This window comes from Melanostigma gelatinosum (assembly GCF_949748355.1).
Source record: "Melanostigma gelatinosum genome assembly, chromosome: 20".
NCBI lineage: Eukaryota > Metazoa > Chordata > Actinopteri > Perciformes > Zoarcidae > Melanostigma > Melanostigma gelatinosum.
The window spans coordinates 7,084,670-7,104,433 of record NC_136653.1 but is presented as its reverse complement, the minus strand read 5'-3'; the positions used below and the strand labels follow the sequence as shown (position 1 = coordinate 7,104,433).

Below are 19,764 nucleotides of genomic sequence, written 5' to 3'. Positions count from 1 at the left end.
CAAGCTGACCACAGCCGATGTTCTCTGCTCAGAAGCACAGGGGCCTACAGGGGGCAGTGCTTCAGACTGGAAAGGGTAGGGGACTGGTGGAGGATCTCTGTATTGAGGCAAGATTTACCATCTCTGTGTCATAGTGGACAAATAACATATTTAAATTATCATTTCATTTTTAAAGAGCTCTGACTCTAAAAAGTTATCTTTAAATGCAACTCCCCCCTTTCCTTTATTTGGCTGTGAGTCAACTGATATTTCAATTCACACCATATAAAACAATGAATTTGTGCAAGGTGGCAATATTTGTCAGTTGCAAATAGATGATCAAAGTGTTCATTCTATTTGTAAATCAGCCTCTCAAGCATCTTCAACATTTTTATTTCAAACTGAAGTTACAAGACATTAATAAATGATGGTAATCCAGATTTAAGATTTCTTGATTTTAAGTCAAGTATGAGATAACATGCTGATCCTGCCCTCCAAACTCTGCCACAACACGATATATGAAAATGATCTGTCACAGCTACAAAAGAGGAAACATTTGACATTACAGGGAACTTCTTAAGACCACTAAAAAATACATCTCCTCAAATGTATCTTCCCTTTCTTCACATTTCCCGACCCGCGGCTGCTCACCTTTGATACGATTTGTTTCCCAATTATTGTGAATGACTATTTCAGAAATATTTCACACACCAAAGAATCAGAACCATGCTTCCCAGCCCACATAAACTCTGCCAAGCACATTTGGATCCATGGCTTGGTCAAGCAGACAGTCCACCTGCTTCTCCACTGACAAGCCTGCAGCTGGAAGCTTAGCACGAATGTTGTGCTCCTTACTCCCCAGGACCACAGACTCCATCCCCGAGAAGGCAGCGTCCTTCTCAAAGCCCAGCTTCAGCTCCTCACTGACCAAAATAAAGCAACATCTAATCACACACAAGTACAATTCAAATGATGTCAATGAAGACCAGTTACAGTATTTTGGATTGAAACTGAAAGCTGAAAATTTAACATTGTGTCACATAGGTAGTTTTGATTTTAGAGCAGTCATATCAGATTGGATTACGTGACAGATTACTTAAACTTTCCAACCCTTGTATACATCAACATTCGGGTAGAACTTGATAAAAGTGCTATTAGTTTAGGATTATAACATATAATATAACATTTTTGCAATTATGTGATTTTGTAAATTACACAATTGGAGCAATATTTCCACCATAATGGATATCAACAATGCAAGTCTCGTCTTTAATTGTAAAACTCCTCAGTGTGGTCTGACATGAATGACATCCTGTTGATTGGTCTGTCATGTTATGATTTGATGACATACCTGGTTATAACCGCTGGATTTGCTCCTTCTAGTTTTCTTCTGGCAAAGTTCACCTTCTGTAGGGGATACCAGTTGATTTCTTTGGTGTTTACGCTGTCCGTCCATGTGCCTCCTTTCTTCATCTGTTTCAGCTCAAAGTTCTGTTCAGAGCAATGGGAAACATTGTTTGTCATGAAGTTTATTGACAGTTTACTGTATAGCGAAGGTCTTAGCTTAAAGCTACAGCCACATATTTCAAAAACTCTAAAGACAAATCAGATTCACACCTTACATTCTTGCCTGTAACACATTTAAAATGTCCATTTCTACTTACATCCCCGGAGACATTATCAAATGTCCTTACCTCTTTTATCTGTAGTTCAAATACTGACAGTGAGAAATTCAATGTTAAATGGGATCTCTGCAGCAGGAGTGATTGCTTACCTTCCAGTCCAACGAGGGCTCCTTGACAAACACATCCATGGTGTTCAGCAAAAGGTCCGGCTCGGCACTGTAAGCTCGGAGGGAGTGGACCATGATGCTCTGGATCAAACCCGACTCCCTCAAGGGTTGCATTAGATTCACAAACTGCTGGGTCAGCCGGAAAGGCATGAGCTCAGGCACAGGGAGGAACTGGGAGGAAATACAAGATTGAACGGAGAGGGAATTATTTATACAAGAGATGGTGGAGTCTTTTCAAACAAAGTGCTGTTCACATTCATATAGCTGGACACAGTAACACCTAAGAACCTCATGGTCTTCTGTCTGTTACATTTTCATCCATGCTAGCGGTACGTCTCTCTGGATGCCAACATTGGTCTGCCCATCGGTCAGACCACCAATTTTAGTTAAAAACTTTCACTTCTGCCCTCAATGAAACAAGCATGGCCAACCTGTGTGGCTGAGCCGAATGCATGACCAAAGTCGATGCCAATCATGCCTCCCGTTTCCGTGTTGATCATGAAGTTGGAGAGATGGCGGTCACCAATTCCGAGAATCCATTGGCTGACACACAGCAAGGCATGGGAGCTGATGAAGTGGGAGCGCAGGGAGAGAAATGCCTCAGGACTGTTGCACATCTTCAGAAAAGCTCTCCTAGACATTGAAAAAAAAAAGAGAGAAGAAGTTGTTTTACTGAAAGTGTGAACCTTCATCAGCAGTTTTAGAATACAGAGATTCAACTTACTTCAGGAGATCACTGGGCACATGCTGCAACACTTTCGCAAAGTTGTTGATCGTCTCAGTACGTTTCGCTCTCCTGGCAAAGGATAAATATGCTGTAGCTCACATTTTATAAAACAGTATTTCCCCGTGTGGCATTGCCCAATGTTAAAACAGACTATAACAGATTAATACTGCTGTGAATATTAAACTACAATCAACAAAATTCAGCTGAAACAGTTAAGTTAAAAGGAACAGAATGAACATTTGGGAGACTTACTGGTAAGCGCGTCCATACAGTGCAATACCAGTTAAGTTTTCATCAAATGTTTTGAGCCAGTTATTGTAGTCTTCAACACACCTTTAAGAAACAGAAATCCACATTTACATACACTGTTTTCAATGAATCTGAAGATGACATAACCTCACCACTGGACAGCGGGGTTATGAGATTGAAATAGATACTGTACCTCTTTGCCCTTTGCTGTTCCTCGTCAGTCATTGTGTTGCACAGGAACTCTTTCAGTGTACAGGTATTCTCCATCCATTCAATTAGACCAATTCTGTAAAGGCAGTGAAAATGGTCAATTACGTTACCTTACAGTCTATGATCCCCAATCCCTAACAACTCATTTAAAGAATAAAGAATAATAAAATAATTTTTATTAAAAAAAAATGAATCTCAGGAATCTGTGTTGCGTTTCATGTCTTATTTGCTGGATGCAAAGAAAAACAGGAAACAAGTCTGTTGTAGTTGTACTTCGACTGGTGTAATCAGTACAAGCATTAGGTTTAACTGGAAGGATATAATGATGGATGGACCGACAGGCCTGGCACCTTGTGGTTATGGGAATGACTTGATAGGTGCATAGCTGCAGGCCTCTGTGTGTGCATGCGGCGTCATGACTCAGCAGAATGTTCATGACAGCAAAGAGCTGCTCAATGCGTTGGTCCTGGCGGAGGTCCTCTCCACCCTTCACCAGAAAGGGGTGGTCCCGTTCATCATCCCCGCGGATGATCAGGCGTTTGGGCCGACGGATAGACGGCATCACCTTCACCTGCGGAGCATAAATTCACACTGATATACTGAGCAGCCCACAGTGGGATTACAAACGTACATAGGGCTGCTATTAGAACAATTTAATTATTATTTGACAGTAAACAACAATAAAAACATACCCTTTCGTCAAAGCCTGTTATTTTTGCATGATATTCTGGCAAAGGTTTGGATCTGCCATCATATTGTCCTACGAGAGGAAGGAAAACATCTTCATTGGTGAAAAGGGTAGAGTTCCATAGAACAATATTATATTTTCACAACCGCAAACATGATGTTCTCTGAATCAGTGGCTGCCAACCGTTTTTGTCGGCGGCGGAATATATATATATATATATATATATATATATATATATATATCATAGCCAGCAATGTACAATATCTAAAGAGTACCGATTGCCCTTATTTTAACAGCAGGAGTGTCCAACTGCACTGACCTGGGATCTCCAGCTCATTGCTGAATGTGTCTGCTTTAAATCCACTCAGCCAGGGCGAGTATTCCTTAAGGTTCCCTGGTTCCTTCTGAAATACACGCATGGATGCTGCCAGATCATCCACCTGCCGCACAAAGCTTTTTTGTTTCCTCTTCTCAAACAGCTTGCTGCCTTCAGATCCCAGCAGTTTCTCCACATCTTTGGAAAATTTCTGTTAAATACAAAAAAAGAAAGAAGAAAAAATTGATTGAAATGTGCACATTTTTGTACACATGCTTTTGCAATACAAAAAGGATAAAAGCAAACTACAAACTTTGATGAATTTCTTGCGAAACATTCCATGACCGCCTGTGTTACAATCTCCGAGAGAAGATTGCATCTCCTTATACATGTCGCCCATCCGCCTCTTGTCAAAGCCTGGTTTTTCCAATTCATTTTTCACACAATCCCACCAATCCTGTGTGGACCAAACGACAACAATCAATGACAGGCCAGTAACCAGGAAGTGGCAGCTTGATTCATTCATGGCTGAACTTGCACTTATTACCTTAAAAAGCATTTCAGGGTTTGTCAGCTGCTGCAGTGCATCCACAAAGTTCTTCACATGTCCTCCCTTATCCAGCATGCCCCTGAGCCTGTTGAAGCACACACAATACCAATAAGCAGACATTTATATATACATCATACTGTCATTTTCCTTTCTTCCCAAAAGAGACATTAGGCAGTTTACTTGTTGACAAATCCCTGCTGCTGGTGGCCTGTAGCAGAGTCCTCAAACCGGTAACTCTCACTGCTGATCATAAGAGCGTAAACCAGAGCTTGAGGGTAGCACTCCGCTATCTGCTCAATGCAGCGCTGCATGGCCACAGCTTCCGGCTTGTCCAGTAGGGCGACCATTTGACTGATCCATCCAATCAGCATCCAGCAGGGAACTGACACCATCTACAGGTGGTAAGAAAGTCAAGACACAGACTTTTGATGTAGTGTTTCGCCTGTAACAAGTTTTACATTGTTGTGTGATCATTTTCACAGTCACAGCAGGGGAAAATGGATGGATGGAACTGATGGAAGTGCGCTAAACTGTACTAATGTGGCCTTAGCTTCCACAACACCCATGGTCTTCACATACTAACCTCTTTCATCATGAGGTCCAGTGTCTCAGAGGGGTACAACTCAATGATCTGCAGCAGACGAGGGAACTTGAGGCGAGCTTCCTCTGAGTTCATCTTCAGTGCTTTAAACATGCTCTCTAATACATGAACAGGCATTGCCAACAGGTCTGGAAATTGGCTTTCTGTAACAAAACGCAAAATGTATCAAGTTAGATCACTTGGGTTACTGGTGCAACAAAGGCACACAATCAGTCAGTATCGTTGATCACCAGTATCGCTCTGCTCCTCCTCTCGCAGCCGTTTGTCACAGAAGTTAGCCAAAGTCATGTATGTCTCAATGATGCTGCTGCTTTCCACAAAGTCCTGAGTATAAGACTGAAGCTCTTCATCAGCCTTTCTGGTAGCATCACACAGCAACGTCAATGCCTTCAACTGCAGCCCCACTTCCACTTTCTGCAGGGGAAAAAGATCTCTCATTCACAGACTGTTTGCGCGTGATCTAGTCATACCATACACTATACAGTATTTTATAAATAACTTTGAAAGTAATATAATTGGAGTACCTTTGGATTTTCATCTGGCCAAGCAGCTCCAGAAAGCTTTGCAACTGTCTCTGCTTTCTCAGCTTCAACAGTTCCCAGGACAGAGGGGCTCCTGCTTACAGCTGTGGCCAGGATGTGGAAGGATGTACCCTGGAGTATCTTTTGGTCTCTGAATACTTTAGCTGTGGCACTCTGACAGTCAGCCTGAAGGTCCTCTGCAGAGAGATGAGAGCTGACATGAAACATCTCAACAGCAAACTAGAGCAGCTGAACTCACACTTATCTGTTTGTGCATGTTGTTGCGCCTTTAAGTTCAGTTCCAGTTAAAAAGTGAACGTAAACAAAAATGTGCTTTGCAAATATTTTATGGTGGACATCTACGATGTTCTTTAGACTTCACAAACACAAAACATGTGTTTTGATGAGTAACACCGAATGCAAACAGAACTTTTGTTTGTTTACAATAAAACTCCACAGGGCACCTTAAAGTTTCACACGACTACAGTAATCACGTTGAGGCTGCCTATCCTTCCCTGTCTTGTAATCCTCAAGATAATGCACACGAGTCTTTTCCCTACTTACCCAGGAGTGGGATAGTCTTCAGCATGGCACTGATTTGTTCAACAGGACCATGGGCCTGGATGCGTTTCTGGCTGTAGCGGCTAAAACTGTGGACCCACCGCTGGAACCAGCCTCTGTTTGTTTTGGCTTCTTTGTGAAGTTCCTTCAGCAGCTTGTTGGCCACAGAAATGTTATTCTGAAAACAACATTCGTGTTCCAAGGTGAGTTTGTGGTCAACATGGGACAGCACAAAATAAGTAACTTCCACAGTTTGTTTCTTCACCTGCTTCCAAGCGCTGTCGGCCATTTGTAGCTTCATGTTGAACTTGCAGTCATTTACTAATGTGTCAATGTCTCCCGCCGGGTCTTCTGAGTTGCCCACCTCCATGCTGTCACTGGGAGCGTGGCCTCTTAGCTTTACTCTGATCTTGTCCAAGAAGAAACATCTGAAATGCAGAGATCAAAGATGACACCGCATCACAATGTGTTATCTGATCATTTAAAAGATTTGTAAGAAAAATATGATATTTTTTTTTTTGCTGACCGAGATGTAATGATGTCATCCCATAAATTCACTGGATCCGCTTTGGCGTCAGGATACCGCTCGGTCCATAGTCTTATGAGCCGCTTGAGCGAGCTCACAGACACTAGCGAATGAAACACAATGAAAGTTACTAAATGTTGAGAGTGGGACAAACACATTGTTGTATTTATGGGATTACACAAAGACAGTTGCAGGGAAAGCATTCTGCAATTCTTGCAAGACAACGTCTCGGCTCACCGTCTCCTTTAATGAACAGCAGGAAGTCTTGGATTTCAGTCAAGGACTGCACTGACTGCAGGATGGTCAGCCGACTTTGAGTCAACAGCGTATCCACACTGGAGTAATTCTATGAGGCGAAAACATTTACTTTTGTTTGCTTTTAAAGTAAGAATGAGTTCAGAACAATCTTTGTCGTTCTGAAACTCTGAGGTGAAAGACAGAAAGGACGTTTGCAGCAGACCTGCATGAAGAGCTGCATGGCATAGTTGGTGTAGTATGTCGCGCGGTCATAGTCCTCCTGCAGGATGTAGAGCAAGCTGAGCTCTTGGCTGTAATGGCTTTCCAGCAGCTTTTTACGCTCCTCCACCTTCATGGCTTTGTCGATGAAGCTGAGAAGAGTTTGGTCCACCTCACCCAGCTGCAGCTGCTTCAGCATGCTGCGAATCATGTGCTGCAGGTACATTTCCTGGCACAAACGCAAAAGACTGGTGTGAGAAAAGCACTACAACGTGCACTGCAATGCATTGCATCACAATAGGACTTATATCAGACTATGATATGCTACAGAATTCTTTAACTTTTTGGTTAAATTCAAGCGAAAATTAAAGGTGACTGAAGAGTCTGGGAGGGTCGTTTGCATGCCATGGAGGCCTGAGATTACGTTCATTCAACAAGACATGACGAATACCCGGTTTGGAATCAAAAACCTGCAGGACGTCAGTTCCCCCTGGTGCATAGCTGAGAATTCCTCGACTGTGAAAGGTAAGATCTAGTACCTGGTAGAGCGGCTCCGACCACATCCTCTCGAGGTTGGGTGGGGAGTTTTCATCTATGTACACGGTGGAGCAGTACTGAAGAGACTTCCACTCAGTCAGCTGACTGTAGGCCTGCAGGGCAGCTATTTCCCAAAATTCCTTCTCAGAGTCTGTGGGCTCGCCATCACTCCATTGCTCAGTGTTCAGGGCCTGCCAGTATGGAAGAGAGTGAGCAGTTTGACCCCACTGTGCTGCACACACAAGCTAGCACTCTGATAGAACTGCACCAATCCACGTGCGTTGACATGCTGCCTCAGCACTCCGCTAGATTTATTGTAAACCCATACCTCATTGTAAAGCTTCACAGCATCTGCAAAGTCAGTGTTGGCTTCAGCTTGAAGCGCAGCGCAGGTGATCGACTTGGTCCCGACTTTACCACCAAAGATGCCGCGCACGACATCATAGTCCTCCAGAGATCTGTAAAGCCTGGAGTAGACAGGGAACAAAGACTGGATTGAGTAATTAGTGAAACAATAAAGCTAACATTCAGTTCCAGCACTGATAGAACCAGTATCAATGGTCAACAAAGTTGTAACACCTTGCCAGGTGGATCCATTTATTGGTGTCCGGGGGGATTTCTTTGCATCCTCGTGACCGCTTGGCAGGAGGCTCATCCTGGCCACCGGCATGCAACAACAAGCCCTCTTCCAGCAGCAGGATGCCCGACGGCTGCTGGAGACTCATCAGGCAAGTGGAGCTGATGGCTGCAGGATCGAGCAGATGCAGCTCCTTATGCTGGTGGCACATGTCCTAGCAACACAACCAGCAGAGTGTCAACTCAACCCATCAGCTTTCAGCCTTGAAGTTTATAGTCTTGAGTTGGACTGTAATAAGCTATAAAATAGCGAGGTATGAAGAAGAAGAAGAATTATTATAATTATGTCACCCCTGACAAAGGCTATCCTCCAGAGGAAACTGGAATATTATTGTTAAGATCCTAAATACTTACTGGCCATAAAGTCAGTGGTATTGTGGATGTAAATGAAATGAATACAGGCGCTACCTTCATTTTGACAATATCAATGAATGCTGTCAGTTTTCACATTTAAGACTCTGCAAGCAAAATATTAAAATCGTTTCTCAAAGTTATACCTGCACACATGCTATGAATGGAGGGAAGCAGAGGGTGCTCTTGCTCAGGAATGTATTCATGCTGAGACGCAGTTCCTCTTTAATCCTCCCGCTCTCCACTCTTGTTTTGTGTGTTTCCATTTCTTGGAGGATTCCAGCAAACAGGGAGCTGAACAGCTGTTTGGCTAAAATTGGATCTCTCTGAAGGAACATACATAGGGGAAAAAATCCATTAGCTGCTTGTTTTCTGTTCTTTAGGGTATATGTATTCATTTATATTTCGAGACGGAGTACTTTGTGAGAAGGACACAGAGAGCAGTGGCAGTCTTACCTGGGCTAGTGCTTGAAGGGGGGCGATGAGGCTACTGTATGGGATCTGGATGTCTGGGAAGTCTCCCACTCTGTAGTTACGATAGAGAGTCACCTGAGCCTCTTTTCGCAGCCTTTGATCAGCTTTGTCCACCTGTGGGACACACAACAGAACCACAGACAGTAAGTAAGACTCCAATCTTAACATTGTTTGTGCTGCCATCCAGACTTTGACAAATGAATTTCACTGAGGATAAATGTGGATCAGCATATTGCTTGTTGCGTGTTTGATACCTTTTTCTGTCTTTGCTGTTGGATCTCTTTATGCGCAAAAGTCAAGCTGACTTTCTCCTGATCCTTGAGAAATCGGCGTCTCAATCTTAGGATGTTACTGCGTTGCTCATTTGCCGCTGTTGATATAGAGACAACAAATCACATTTACAGAATTCCAATCCATTTGAAACACTGTTTCTCTCTTGGAACATACTTAAGACTCACAAAACATTAAGCCAAGGATGGAAAGTGAAAACCAACCTCGAGTGCGACTGTCCACCTCATCGGTTGATGCAGTAAGGCGCCTGAGCCCAAAGCCTTCTCCCACTGGTCTCCTTGCTGTAGTTTGCCTCTCTTGTTTCTTATCAAACGCCAACAATGAAGACAGAGACTCAGAGCCAAGTGTGTACTCTGCTAAGGTGTCCACACTGCTTCCCGTCAGCCAGTTATATGCTGTACGTCGACCTGGGGAAAAAACAAAACAAAACAAGGTAAATATACACATGTTCACCTACAGATCCTCTGACCTCAAAGCCAAAGGTACAGCAAATGCTTCCATCTTTAGTGCTGACACCAGGATATTGCCTTATAGCAGTACCTGCTGTTTGGGTTTGGCTGAACTCTAATGAACTCTGAGTGGCTCGGAGCTTCCCCTTAATGCTTCCAGCCTGCGAAGCCGCCACACTCTGTGGGCCTTGAGAGCTTTGGGTTTCAACAAACATGGGAGTCATCACCGTGCTCCTGAAGCGCCAGTTGGAGTCGATCACATAGTCCTGGAGAGTGGAGAAATATAATGAACACAGCAGGCTCGTCAGTAACATACAAATACAAATCTCAAGTTTGCAGTAATAGCTCGTAGCAGCTAATTTGAACTGGCTCATTTCTTACAGACCCCCTGAGAGAAATAAATGATTTTTAACTGACCTGGAAGGTACACTCTGACAGCGGATACTCAAAAATGTTTCGTATGAAGTCGGGACTCTGGCTGGTCATTTCCAGCAGAAGATTGGTTGCAAAGCTTAAGAAACACTTTTCAATTTGACAGGAGTACAGAGACCGAAGCACCGTCAACATTCGCTCAAGGGTCGCAGTTGGGAGGCGCTTCTCCTGACTCCAGAAGTTACGAACATGAAGCCTACAAAGGAAAACGGACAGGGATGGTTTGGTTTTTCAGTCAAAACACTGAATATTGTTTAGATTACACTACCCTGATTAGTATGAGAAAGGATAAAATGAATAAAACAAAAGAGAAATAGTTGCTTCTTACTGAAGGCCTTGGTTTTCTTCAGACAGTCCCTGAAGTAGAGTTTCTTTAGCTGCGTTCAAAACCTCTAGTGAGGTGTTGTCCTCCATGCTCTCTGCATCACTGGAAGAATAACAAACAGTATATAGTTCATACCAGAGACGTACTGCTCACTGCTCATGTCCAGTACGAAGAAAATGCAATGTAATAAAAGTTATGCTGAAGAATTTTGCAGGATTTGCTCGTCTTGCTATATGCAATTTATTTTGACCCACATTGATTGATTGTTTGACTCATGCAGTCAAATCAGAAGAGTTACGAAAATCAATGCATTATGTGGGAACAGACGCCAGAATGGCTGACAGTACCTGTAGTTGTCCTGGATCCACATGAGGATGTCGTACATCCTCTCTCTGCACACTGGTGAAGGATGGGAGACGAAAGCTGTCACAGCTCCCAGGAGCTCCTGAAGCTGAACCGGACTCAGGCAGGCAATAATCTTGTGGATGATATCCAGACACACTCTCTGCCTGGCTTCATCCCTGACGAGGGACATGCAGAAACATGGTTGCAGCACAAATGAGCATTGAAATGTGTTATTCATTTAGATACGAGACAACACCACTTTAAACCCTCTGCAGCTACCTGCAGCAGAGTTTTGTCAATCCAGAAAGACAATAAGCATGCAGATCACATAGAGCGGCCTGGTCAGGACTTACCTGTGGCCCATCATTTGAATGAAGCCTGTGGTCTTCAGATGCAGAAAGATGTCTGGGATGACATCCGCACGGCTCAGCACGCACTCCAAACAATGAGTCTTTAAGATGCCGTGCAACTTTGGCAGGAGGGAGAACACGTGGTTGACAAACCTGAAGAATAAAAAAAAATACAGCTGCAGTTACAGTAAGACTGAGACAGGTTAGAAAATGACTTAGTTTCTAAGCCAGGGATCAGGTCAAAGGAAACACAGTAAGATTCATGAAATGATTTATGTTAGAGGGGAATCACATTAAACATAAAGCAGAACTACAAACTCACCGATCCATAAATGGAGGAAAGTGCTTTGAAACTTTGTTCAAGCAAATAATGAACTTGTCATCCATGTCTTTCTTCTTCAGGTTCGTTATCTTACTTGCAGCCAGACTGAGAAGCTCTTGACGATGCTGAGACAAGAAACAAAAATGACACAGAATCTGAATAAATAACATGAATTAAATATAAGAGTATTGCAGATAACTTCTGAAAATAAATATTCTTTTCTAATATGAGCTCTTTGCTACCGAGTTCATTTGAGCTCTCCTCAGACATAAACATAAATGAAGTTTCACTGTAATTCAACCAAACTGGGGAAGGTCTCATACATCGTCTGTTTCACTCATGTTCTTCAGGATGAGGCCGATAATCTCAGCAGCAGCTGCGTAGACGTCTTTATATCTTACGAAGGACACGTTGTTGGTGAGAGACTGGATGTACCTGAAAAAAACAAACAAGATGGCAGTATGTGAGCAACAACACACGTGTACATGTTTCAGAAGAAACCACCAATGTCTGAATATATTGCTCTATTTCTCTTCCTGGTTGTTTATTTGTTTCATTGATTGATTTCCCCCCCCGCCCTGAACTTAAACCTTGGATAAATGGCAGTTGTGTTAGCAAATTAAATGGTGGTTTCAAACTGTAAAGCTGTCAGCTGACACGTTGCCATTTAGCTTGCGCTATATATTTTACCCGTCGTATTCAATTCCACATGAGGCATCGTAAGCAGGGAGGTTGTTGCCCAGGATGATTCCCAGCAGCTGAAGTCCAACAGAGTTGTCTTTGCTATTTGGGTCGATGCCACGAAATCGGTCGTATATCAGACTACAAGGGCAAGAAAAAGATAAAGTCAAGGCCCGGTTCAATTCACAATACAATTTACAGAATTACACAATGACAACACATTTCTATTGTTCATAATTAACATCTCGAGTCAATTTTCCATCTGGCTTTGAAATCACACGTGTCTTTTGTGTGTCTGTGTCCTGATCTGGCCATTCCCACTGAGCTACAGGCTTGTGTCAAAAGCATTTGTTCAGTGAGAGCGTTTGAGAACTACCTGTAAGGCACATGCAGACAGTCTTTCCAGCACTCAACCAGGGTGCGAATGATCTCCAGATTGTGCCGGAAAACTGCCCTCTTGGAGTTGAAGCTATGCTTCATCAGGAACTCTAACAGCCGGTTGGCGAGCACTTCATCTCTGGGGTTTCCCTAGGACAAAAGAATCCTGTTACTAACAGCAATCCACCAGTTATTCATGTGATAAAAAGACAGCAATAGCTAAAGGGATACTCCCGCTCATTAAAAACTGTTTAAACTCGTTTATATGGTTCTTATACCCCTTAAACTGGAAAATTCATATGCAATATATTGTTAACAAAATATTGAAAACTGCACAGCAATGACAAAAATGTAATAATGATTTTTATTTGCGGCCTTTAAAATGTAAGCATTAGCCACCTTGGGGCTGACCAGACTCGTCCAAGAGAGCACCGTGACGATGATATCCACCACCATGAAATGGATCCCCTCTCCTCCGTTGTTTCCAGAAACGACGACCTGCAGGAGCGGCCCCAGCCAGTGCTTGGCATATGGTCGGAACACCTGGAAGGATCAACAGCAGAGATTGAATCCACAGACAAATAGTGAACACAAGAGGAGCAGCAGTACGAGGCGTCACATACGGGTAGATACAGCATCACCGTAGCCATTTCTTTTCCAAGACACTAACTGAATGAATTCACACTGAGCGACATTTACCTCCTCTGTGTTGATGATCAGCTTTGAGATGAAGAGTCGGATATTCAGATGTGTAGCTGGATTTGATAGTTTGCCATGTAGAAATTTCATCCATGGAGGAAGTTCACTCGGCATGTTTCCCTGTTTCATTAACAAAGAAGAGAGCAGTTCCAGAATAATATTTGCATGTGATCATAGTCATAAATGACAGTGATTTACTCTTCCTCGGTGCCACTGACCTGTTCAATCTTGGGGGTTATGTTGTTCCTGAGCATGTGTCCAATAAGAGCAGTCATGGTCGCCATGCATTCATGCTGATTTAGCTCATCCATTTCCAGATCCACCATTGCATCCTGGGAGGGATTTGTCTCCTCTGTCTCCTTGATGTAGAAACATACAAACACTGTTGAGACCTTCATATGACACTCACGCATGTTACTAGCTTGGTGCGGTGTTATAAAGGGAAACATGAAAGACTTAATGACTAACTCTTTTTGCAACAGTGCGTCTTTGTCCTTCAGGGTTTTGGGAGCTGAAGGAAAAGCTTTGGACTCCGGTGGAGAAATCAAACTGGCTCATCTCCTCACTCAGGCTGCTGTCGGCCATGTAAGACTGGGAGGACAGGTACACTGGCGCTTCTGTGGGAACCAAAACATAAATCTCATGAACATCCTCTGCTGGAGATGCACTGACCTCTATGGCCAACTATTTATCTTCGTTCGACCCATCGCATCCCATTTCATTGTAAGAAGTAGGGCATTTTCATCAGACTAATAATTAAGCCTAGAGACAGACAAACTAGTCTGTGGCAAAGATTGCTAAATTCCAACAGTTTAAAAACATTGGTGGTAGCAGAACATACCTCCGTTCTCCTCGCTCACTTCTTTCCGAATCGTCACGTATTTCTTCTTTCTCTCAAGTGGGACCTACAGTGATATATGAATATGTGTGTATATATATATATATATATATATATACACACATATATATATATATATATACCATGACTGCAACTCTGAGAATAGTATGAACCAAACATACCTCAATTTCAATTGGAAAGTTGTAGGTCCTTTCAACGTCAATGACATTCTCCAGAATGAACTGATTCTGGACAAGGAAAGAAACCCACAACCAGTGAAGTCCTCAGTCACTACACCTCTCATCTCTTATCATGGATTACACACAAAAATAGCTGTAGTGCTTTGCTCTAAAATGAAAGATGGCTGCAGTACTGAAGAGAGTTGGATATAATTATACATTATATATAATTATACATTATATAATTATATATCATTACCTTCTCTGGTTTCTCACTGAAGAGGAAGCCATGGTAGAATTTGGGCTCATTGAAGCTGCAGCTGATGGCTGCGATGGCACAGTTGTAGGCAGCACAGTGATAGTGTCTCCTAAGATCAAGGAGCTGAGTTTCACCGGCCATGTTCTCAGTGAATGCTTCAAAACAGGACCTAATTCAAATAAAATCAGCATTCATTCATGGAACAATAAGGACACTTCACATCATTTGTTGTGTCGCTTCTTGAATCGTGAAAGTGTCCTACTTGATCACGGTCTTGGACAACTCATTCCCCTCTGTTTTGTCTGAACGACAGTAGGCTTGATTAATGCGGGATTCCTTGGAGTAGACCTCTTCTTTGGGAAGCAGAGAATACAGGAGCTCCATCAGCTTGTAGCAGCCGTTCTTCTTCATCAGCTGGATCTCAAATTCCATTTCATTTGACTGAAATTGAGAAATAAATTAGCCTTAAAAACGATTTTCAATGTGCTCCTCTGACCGAAATAATTCAGCACCAGCTGTGGCCTATGAGGACAAAAAAAATACAACAGTTAAGTGTTTGATTAAAAGCTAAACATGCCATATAAAATAACATAAAAATAATACGGTGAAACAACAAAACACAGCTACAACAGCTATTAGCGTTCCCCAAAAATGTTAAGAAGCAAACCTTTGTGAAGCGGCTGAGCAGCAAAACTATTATGTCAGAGACATTCGCCACAAAGAAGTCAGTCAGGGCCTTGGTGCTACAGTGAGAGGCGAGAGGTAGCAGGACCCTCTCCATCATGGCCTGCAGCATGGAGCTCATGGGCACATCCCCCTGCTGGATCACCCGGTATACTGTACACAGTAGCTGCAGCTGCCGCTCACTGCTTGACCTACATGTAGTGAGACATTGACAAACACAGGGAGTGGACACAAAATAAGAGACTCCCGTACGTTCCAATAACATAATATAATATAATGACCCTGCAACGGACCTTGTTTAACCCACCAATTCAAAACACTGACACCTCATGTGCAACCTTACCGTCTCCCTTGAATGAGGCTTTACTAACCGTCTAGCAATTCTTTGGAAACAAGTTTGGAAGGGCTCCTCCATGATGTGCTTTCTATCGCGACACAGAATCCCTGCCATCAGTTTGAGAAGAAGCGGGCTCTGAGAAAGCTCCAGGGCATCCAGCAACTAAAAGACAGAAAGAAACGATTCGTCCAACATTACAACCGTTCTTACATGGAGAAACCTGCAGGAGAAACACACACACACACACAAGTCTTTGGAGACAGGTGAGTCTGCTTGTTCTTAAGAGAAAAAAAAAATATCTATCAATGATGTCCCCCCCCTTAATCTGTGTTATCCTCCTTAATCTCCAAAACCCTGACTTCACCTTTCGGATACAGTCCATGTAGTTGTTGCGGTGCAGCGAGCCCTTAGCGAACTCGTCGGACTGCATGGGGAAGTGGGACGCAACCAGGGAGTCCAGGGCTCTCTGCAGCTCACCAAGTGGCTCCTCTGGGAGGGTGGTGAAGAAGGCCAACACCAGCAGAGCCTGACTCTGAAGAGTTGAGGGAATCCAAGAAAATGAAAACACACAGATTCCTACATGGTAATTTGAAGCGATCCACCACACGGACTCTCAAAATGGAAACCATTCCCATTACCTTGAGATTCAGTGGCAGACTCATGTCAACCAGCAGCATGGTGAAAGTGGAAAACACCGGTCTGAACGCGTCGTGGTTGGTATCGGAGCAGACAGAGGAGTCAATCTGACGACAGAGGGGAAAAAAGAGGAGGACATTAGAGATGCATTGTATATATTTTTCCCAGGCCTGGGCACACAAATTACAATGATTATTACTGATTCACAAACCTGGCAGGTACAGTTCCGAGTTAATAACATTCGGATGCTTTTCTATGGACATGCAGCAGTAACTACAGATTCATAATACCTGTAGGAGCTTGGAGAGCAGCAGAAGAGTGGCAGTTTTGCTCTCTGGAGTGGAGGAGCCTCCTTCCCACCACGACTGCAGACTACTCCATCTTCTTAGCACCTCTTCGACCAGCTGTTTTCCCTGAGTCTTCCTCACAGAGCGCTCTCTAAAGCTATGATCCAGCATGCCATTCAGCAACACGCTCACCTGATGAACAATAATTCAACACCAAAAAAAAAAGAAAATGTAGAAAAACAATAATGTTCCTTCACAGGTGCAAAAACTTGTTCTGAAATTGAAAAATGTGAAAGAAAAGGGAGAAGAGCCAGCTACCATGCTGGGGTTCTGAGAGGATGCTTTCATGAGGCGTGGCACTGTGGTGTTCAGACTTTTCAGCAGCTCGGTGTTGATGGTCATCTGGAAGAGGCTGTAGAAGTACTCGCCGTGCGAGAAGCTCAGGAAGTTCTGGCTGTGACTTCCAGAGATTGGCACAGAGAGCATGATGGTGTTCAACAACAGCTCCACCAGCTGCTCACTCTGCAGAGAAACGGCAATATACAACATAACTCACCACAAGTAGCTTCAATTTCCTCTGATTTGATCAAATCCAATCCAAAGAGAGGTAGCACTGACCTGTTGATTTAGAGAAAAGGCAAGCTGAAGCAGGCCATCCGCCAGAGTCTTGGTGTTTATGTCCAAGGATGGAAGTGCCTTCCGGTCCTCACCCGGCGCGATTCCTTTATACACCGTCATGAGAAGTTGGGACCCAAGTGATTTGGCATAGGTGTCATCCTTTAACGCGATGAGAAGGACAAAAAAACACAAACAAAAAGGTGTGTTCTTTTTTTGAGGATACAAACACTGTAGTATAATTTCATAATTATGAAAACTGAATTGCATGGGATGGAAGTAAAAAACAGTGGTGCATATAGAACGCTTATTGTGGCTTAATGGTCACACAACCCCATTTGAAAATGTCCCAGGACGAATACCTGGCTGTGCAGAATGGAGCTGAGGAAGTCGGCTTTGTGGATCTGCTTACAGGACGACAGAACCATTTTCATCTGGTCATGGCGGCTCAGATTGCTCGAGTAACAGAGGTCTACAGCACACAACTCCTCCACACTAGAGACCATGAACGACATTAAGAGAGAAAATAAACACGGGATGATTGTACTATGATCACAATCATGGTCTCCACGACTGCAATCAGAAGTCATTTTTGTTACAATTTAATACAATTAATATGCTATCAATTTTACTACGACTGTATATTTAGTCAGGTATCAGTGAGCTCAATTCAAGTTTGTAATTTTGCTTCCATACATAAAACAAACACACGCAACTTTATTGATCTGCGTTCTTTAAAAATTCAAATCCGCTGCCTATTGAGTATTATTGCACATGTTGCACATATTGCACAATAACAAAAAAACATTGCACGTGGCTTGTCTAGTGAACTTAAAATTAGAGTACTACTCAGAGATGATTTACCTTTTACGGGAGAGTTTTGTCCGCAGGCTGCTTTCAAGGCGCGTGCGGTAAGGCGAGGCCAGCAGCGCCTTTAGTAAAGGAACGCAGACTTCTGGTAGGTTCCTCATTACCTCCACATCTGCCATGTTGAACCCCACAGTGGATGGCTCACACACCACCAGCGCAGTCAGCTCAAAGAAATCTGAGACAAAAACGTCTTGTTCCAGAAGCTGTGAATACATGAAGGAAATAGTGAGGAAAAAATGTAAAAAAGGAGACCAAGAAGAAGACTAAGGACGTCCTTTATGTCAAGAGTGTCGTAAATTCAGTGATACCTTCCAAATCTCTTGGTCTCCTTTGACAAGAATCATGGTGGCAAAGTCCAGCAGGCGGACAATGATGGTGCACTTGCTGAAGTTGTACTGGTCCACCTCTCTTGGGCTGAAGTGAGAGGTCCTCTTGCCAAGGGGGAAGCAGCTCTCTGCTGCTGCCAGTTCGTGAGTTGCCAGTTCCGTCAAAAAGAAACAAGTAGCTTTCAGAAAGCTTGATTTCTCTTCAGGGCCTTGGCAACGAAGGAGGAAAAAAACCCAAAAACATTTCATTCATTTGGTAATGTTACCTGGACATGTTAACTAGTCATCCAGTATACACGTGTGTAGGTTGAGCAGGTGAGGACTTTCTGAACAGATGATGTCAGCAAGAGGGATTTCCTGATGACTTACTAAGCATGACGTGAGGCTTGATTACGTGTCGGTGGATGAAGGTGTTGTAGCAGTCCAGGGCAGCCAGCAGTACGTCCATCCACTGCAGGGTGGCTCTGACACTGAAAGGACCCGTCAGGTCCCCGAGAGTTGGCTGAGAGAGGAGACCTCCACCCTCGAAACGCGAGATCAGAAAACCTTTGCCATGATCCTTCAGCATGCCGTCTACCCACTGAGGTGGAGACTCCTTTCCTACGGTCAGTCACACACATCAGAGAATGTATTCACATGTAAGTGAATGAAACATAAATGAATGCATCACTGCTGTGTTGATACTATTTGAGATGAACTCAAAATAATAGCTTGGTTTATAATTGTATTTTCTTTTTATAACTAGCATTTGTTGTTGTTACTGGTTCATCTGATCAAGGCCACCATGGTAGGATTGCTCACCTGGGAGGAGAGGTACGAACTCAAAGAAGAGTTCCATGCATTTGTGGCGACACTCGGCCTGAGGTCGGCCACATTGTTCCAGAAGCCACAAAACCACATCAGAGAGGCACAGCTTTCTATCAGGTGGAAAGCCCCTTTATGAACAAATAGGAATAAAAAGACAATGATTTATTTATACATATAATCTCAAATGTCTTATCTTTTCATAAACATTACTGCAACTCGGCCTCCTGTACAAAAAAGGGGAGTGCACACATACTTACACATTATGTCGTTATGAAATACAATGCTTAACATACACAATGTAACGATGACCAACCTTGGGACGCGTGTCTTAGCACTGTGCTGATTGAGACTGGCGCCCTTTTGTTTGATGATTCTTTTCAGATGATCAATGGCACTGCAAGACTGCTGCACCGTACCTGAGGACGGAAGAGTGGCGAAAACAGATGCAGACCTTTTTCAAAATGAAACTATGAGTTTCCT

At 43.3% G+C, this 19,764-nt stretch overlaps 1 protein-coding gene across 1 annotated transcript in view; it reads right to left on the bottom strand.

Moving 5' to 3' along the window:
- Positions 1–356: 356 nt before the first annotated feature.
- Positions 357–19,764, bottom strand: part of LOC306793934 (DNA-dependent protein kinase catalytic subunit-like) — a 28,802-nt gene continuing 9,394 nt past the window's right edge. The window contains exons 29-86 of the mRNA XM_079291762.1: positions 19,598–19,700; positions 19,279–19,412; positions 18,847–19,077; positions 18,460–18,686; positions 18,146–18,354; positions 17,644–17,776; positions 17,285–17,443; positions 16,985–17,188; positions 16,670–16,858; positions 16,382–16,486; positions 16,108–16,275; positions 15,778–15,905; positions 15,390–15,597; positions 14,985–15,163; positions 14,723–14,891; positions 14,467–14,532; positions 14,288–14,351; positions 13,915–14,063; positions 13,665–13,805; positions 13,447–13,566; positions 13,147–13,290; positions 12,746–12,897; positions 12,379–12,510; positions 12,012–12,123; positions 11,689–11,813; positions 11,370–11,519; positions 11,019–11,192; positions 10,675–10,773; positions 10,332–10,542; positions 10,006–10,180; positions 9,669–9,872; positions 9,429–9,544; positions 9,157–9,288; positions 8,847–9,026; positions 8,293–8,504; positions 8,042–8,180; positions 7,716–7,904; positions 7,181–7,405; positions 6,958–7,066; positions 6,721–6,823; positions 6,460–6,622; positions 6,198–6,372; positions 5,637–5,830; positions 5,343–5,526; positions 5,095–5,255; positions 4,692–4,903; positions 4,509–4,596; positions 4,275–4,418; positions 3,965–4,172; positions 3,650–3,717; positions 3,308–3,528; positions 2,941–3,033; positions 2,751–2,831; positions 2,496–2,567; positions 2,203–2,404; positions 1,754–1,942; positions 1,331–1,470; positions 357–902 (exon numbers count right to left, since the gene is read on the bottom strand). Coding sequence (XP_079147888.1) covers positions 698–902; positions 1,331–1,470; positions 1,754–1,942; positions 2,203–2,404; positions 2,496–2,567; positions 2,751–2,831; positions 2,941–3,033; positions 3,308–3,528; positions 3,650–3,717; positions 3,965–4,172; positions 4,275–4,418; positions 4,509–4,596; positions 4,692–4,903; positions 5,095–5,255; positions 5,343–5,526; positions 5,637–5,830; positions 6,198–6,372; positions 6,460–6,622; positions 6,721–6,823; positions 6,958–7,066; positions 7,181–7,405; positions 7,716–7,904; positions 8,042–8,180; positions 8,293–8,504; positions 8,847–9,026; positions 9,157–9,288; positions 9,429–9,544; positions 9,669–9,872; positions 10,006–10,180; positions 10,332–10,542; positions 10,675–10,773; positions 11,019–11,192; positions 11,370–11,519; positions 11,689–11,813; positions 12,012–12,123; positions 12,379–12,510; positions 12,746–12,897; positions 13,147–13,290; positions 13,447–13,566; positions 13,665–13,805; positions 13,915–14,063; positions 14,288–14,351; positions 14,467–14,532; positions 14,723–14,891; positions 14,985–15,163; positions 15,390–15,597; positions 15,778–15,905; positions 16,108–16,275; positions 16,382–16,486; positions 16,670–16,858; positions 16,985–17,188; positions 17,285–17,443; positions 17,644–17,776; positions 18,146–18,354; positions 18,460–18,686; positions 18,847–19,077; positions 19,279–19,412; positions 19,598–19,700 — 8,969 coding nt within the window. The 3' untranslated portion in view covers positions 357–697. The remainder of the gene's footprint in view (positions 903–1,330; positions 1,471–1,753; positions 1,943–2,202; positions 2,405–2,495; positions 2,568–2,750; positions 2,832–2,940; positions 3,034–3,307; positions 3,529–3,649; positions 3,718–3,964; positions 4,173–4,274; positions 4,419–4,508; positions 4,597–4,691; positions 4,904–5,094; positions 5,256–5,342; positions 5,527–5,636; positions 5,831–6,197; positions 6,373–6,459; positions 6,623–6,720; positions 6,824–6,957; positions 7,067–7,180; positions 7,406–7,715; positions 7,905–8,041; positions 8,181–8,292; positions 8,505–8,846; positions 9,027–9,156; positions 9,289–9,428; positions 9,545–9,668; positions 9,873–10,005; positions 10,181–10,331; positions 10,543–10,674; positions 10,774–11,018; positions 11,193–11,369; positions 11,520–11,688; positions 11,814–12,011; positions 12,124–12,378; positions 12,511–12,745; positions 12,898–13,146; positions 13,291–13,446; positions 13,567–13,664; positions 13,806–13,914; positions 14,064–14,287; positions 14,352–14,466; positions 14,533–14,722; positions 14,892–14,984; positions 15,164–15,389; positions 15,598–15,777; positions 15,906–16,107; positions 16,276–16,381; positions 16,487–16,669; positions 16,859–16,984; positions 17,189–17,284; positions 17,444–17,643; positions 17,777–18,145; positions 18,355–18,459; positions 18,687–18,846; positions 19,078–19,278; positions 19,413–19,597; positions 19,701–19,764) is intronic.